Genomic DNA, 3,041 nt, shown 5'->3' on the forward strand with positions numbered 1-3,041 from the left:
GTGTGTGTGTGTGTGTGTGTGTGTGTGTGTGTGTCAGCTGTTGGGCTATGACTGAAAAGACCTCCAGACACTCTTTAAAACCGAAGCAGCCTCCCCTGTGCTGCCTGACTCAGACTCAGTTCCCATGAAATTGGCTGTTCTTTGGCTTTTCTGGAGTCTGCCAAGTGCCAGTGGGGTCCAGTTCAGATACAAAAAGAAAGCAAGGAAAGACTGTCAGAACCAAGAACTGCTGCAATGTCTGAAGAAACAATTAAACTTTTGTATTGCAAATATAAATATTTTAATAGAAAATGATAACAACTTGGGCTATATTATTTTTTATTAAATTATTGTAATTTGCTGTTAATGATGATGTAATAAAAATAGTTTATGACACATGTTGTTTATAACAGTTGATTTGAAGCAGGCTGTCAGTATAAAGTGGGTCTTTTATGATCTGCGGGTGTTGCTGATTGATTGACTTGGACCGTGAACACCTCTCCTCCAAATGACCCAGCTCGTGAAGTCATTACGCTTTCCACTCTCTCAACAGGAGGTGGGGCTTTTCACTGAAAACTTCTCCTTCTCCCCAGCTGCACAAAGAGCAGCGCTGCAGTCTTGAGTCCCCTCTGAAGTTGTGCGCAGATCGCTCCGCTTTGGGAACTAACCATCGACTTTTTACGCGCAGGTTTTTCTGGGTGACTTTTTCCAGTGGACGATTTTCCAGCTGGTACTATATTCCGAACAAACACCCCCCCTCCTCCTCCCCTCCCATCAGGACCTGTGGAGACTGCAGCTGCGGGAGTGGTCTGGAAACTTTTTTTTTTTTTTTTTTTTGCCATCATGAGCAGGGAAACGGTCAACCTTGACACCTACAGCCTGTCGCTGCTCACGGCTAAAGAGGACATCCTCAACCCTCGATCCTCCACGAACTGGTAACTTTTTTAGGTCCTTCTGAACAAACTTCCTCTCGATTTTTATTATTATAATTTTTGTGTGTGTCAAAACTCAGCTTTGTAACGGTACACTCCAGTGTGACACGATCTATAACTTTTCTCACAACTTTTTGCGTTTATTCTTTTTCTTTCTCCCCTTGAAAGTCGTACAGTTTGTGCAGAGTTGCGCAATTATTGGTGGTTTGTTTTGCATTAATCCAGTCGCGGATGTAGAGGTGGCCCACAGAGGCACCTCACACAACCTCACAAGTCCCACAGTGACGCACGTGTATGCAGACAGATTCAGAGATCATGTTATGCACTGATGGCCAGGTGTCTCAGGTGTGCTGGTCACCTGGCCTGCAGCCTGCTGGCCAGACTCTCTCACATTACGGAAGCCCTCGTGGGATCATGTTTCTACTGATGTGTTGATCTCTGGCAGGGCTTGTCTTTCAGACATTTTAGAGAGCACCCCACACACATAAAACCACTAATATTGAATAGGGTTGGGCAATATTGGCAAAAAAAAAAAAAGATTAATTGTGGTATTTAGCCGATAACAAATAATTTGACGATTATTCCCCTGGAGTCCCTGGACACCCTTATTTCGTAGTCACATGACCAATTTAGTGGGAACGATTTGATCTTTGTAAAAAATTGTTCCAAATTGTGTGAAAATGACAGATTTCAGGCTATACATCTATTTTTAAACTGTGTTGATAGATAAATAAATTACAGAACTTTATTTTTAATGTTCATCATATTTGAAGCAGAGAGGAGCACCGAGCAAACTGACCGGAGTAATCCCCAGTTAGTCTGCCTGGTGGCATTAATCATATTAATCATCAAGTGCCAAAAAGTAATCGATTAATGCTTTTCTGACAATTAATTGCACACGATACGATTATGCCCAACCCTAATATTGAATAAAGCTTATTACGGAGACAACTATTAAACAGTGTCATTGTTGGGTGCTAAAATAGAATCTAAGCAATTTTTTATAACTAAAAAGAAGTTTGAAAGTAGGCTGAATTGACTTATTTTGAGTTTTCTGGCATGCAACTTGATCACTTGATACCTTGCTCACGCTGTCCCTTTGTCACAGACTTTAGCTCGTCTGTCACCATGGTGCTTCATCCATCTACCYAAACAATACCTAGTCCACCTTTCTAATCTAGCATCTTCTTCCCTTTGGGCAGTGGCGGTTTCTGATAGGGTCGACCTGGGCGGTCGCCCAGGGCGGCAAGTTGTCAGGGGCGGCATCGCGCGCCCCCACCCAAGAGCACTGGCACCGCAGCTCCTCCGGGTGCTGTATGATGCTGGTGAAGCCGACTAGTCCATTTAGGGGGAATGGGCGCCTTCTGTCTGCAGTAGTTGGCATTGCAGGTTAGTTAGCAAAACCCACCTGTTCTGCAGCAATTTTATTAGTTCGTCTTATTTTAAAATGTGTATAATCTCACCTGGTGCTGTTTACATGAGTGTCAGTTGAGATTTAAACTGGGGCTGGTGGTTTTCAAGAATATGGATGTGTCGAGTGTGTCTGTGTGGTGGGTGGGGCGGGGATTACCTGCTTTGGTTCGGTGTGAATTAATTGACAGAGTGGAAGATGGAGAGGAAGCGGCCAAAGCCATCGGGTTTCCAGTTTAGGAAAAAAAGAAAAGAAGAAGAGGAGAAACGAGCAAAAGATAAAGGTAAACACCAGCTGTGTCATTATGTAGGCTGTAGCGTGCTGTAAGAAATGACTGTTTATTAAGTAGCATAAGATGCTATCGCTAACTGACCATTAGCAATAGCATAACGACAGTTTAGTTACAGAGACGTGACAGAGATGTGGTAATGATACAGGCAGCCAACAGTGAGGAGAAAACCATATGGTGGCACACACTGACAACATGACACAAAATGCACAAATGAGGCATCTTTGTATATAATGTCCATGAGTGGACCATGTTAAACAGCCATAAACTGGAGAGCTGTTGCTTATCTCATATTGTGAATTTCATAAATTTGAAATAAATGTAGGTAGGCTCATCTGTTTTTGTCTTATTATCTGTCATTTGCAACGTCTGTCCCTTAATTCATAACTTTAGTTGAAAAAAGCTATGTTAGCCTGCTGTAATTACTCTA

General features: G+C 42.7%; 1 protein-coding gene across 2 annotated transcripts in view; it reads left to right on the forward strand.

The window, feature by feature from the left end:
• Positions 1-587: 587 nt before the first annotated feature.
• si:dkey-40c11.2 (drebrin-like protein A) overlaps positions 588-3,041 on the forward strand; it is a 40,076-nt gene continuing 37,622 nt past the window's right edge. For both annotated transcript variants that reach the window (XM_014008376.1, XM_014008377.1), the window contains exon 1: positions 588-914. In XM_014008376.1, the coding sequence (XP_013863830.1) occupies positions 823-914 (92 nt within the window). In that variant the 5' untranslated portion in view covers positions 588-822. The remainder of the gene's footprint in view (positions 915-3,041) is intronic.

Source organism: Austrofundulus limnaeus, unplaced genomic scaffold (genome assembly GCF_001266775.1).
Source record: "Austrofundulus limnaeus strain Quisiro unplaced genomic scaffold, Austrofundulus_limnaeus-1.0 Scaffold49, whole genome shotgun sequence".
Classification (NCBI taxonomy): Eukaryota; Metazoa; Chordata; class Actinopteri; order Cyprinodontiformes; family Rivulidae; genus Austrofundulus; species Austrofundulus limnaeus.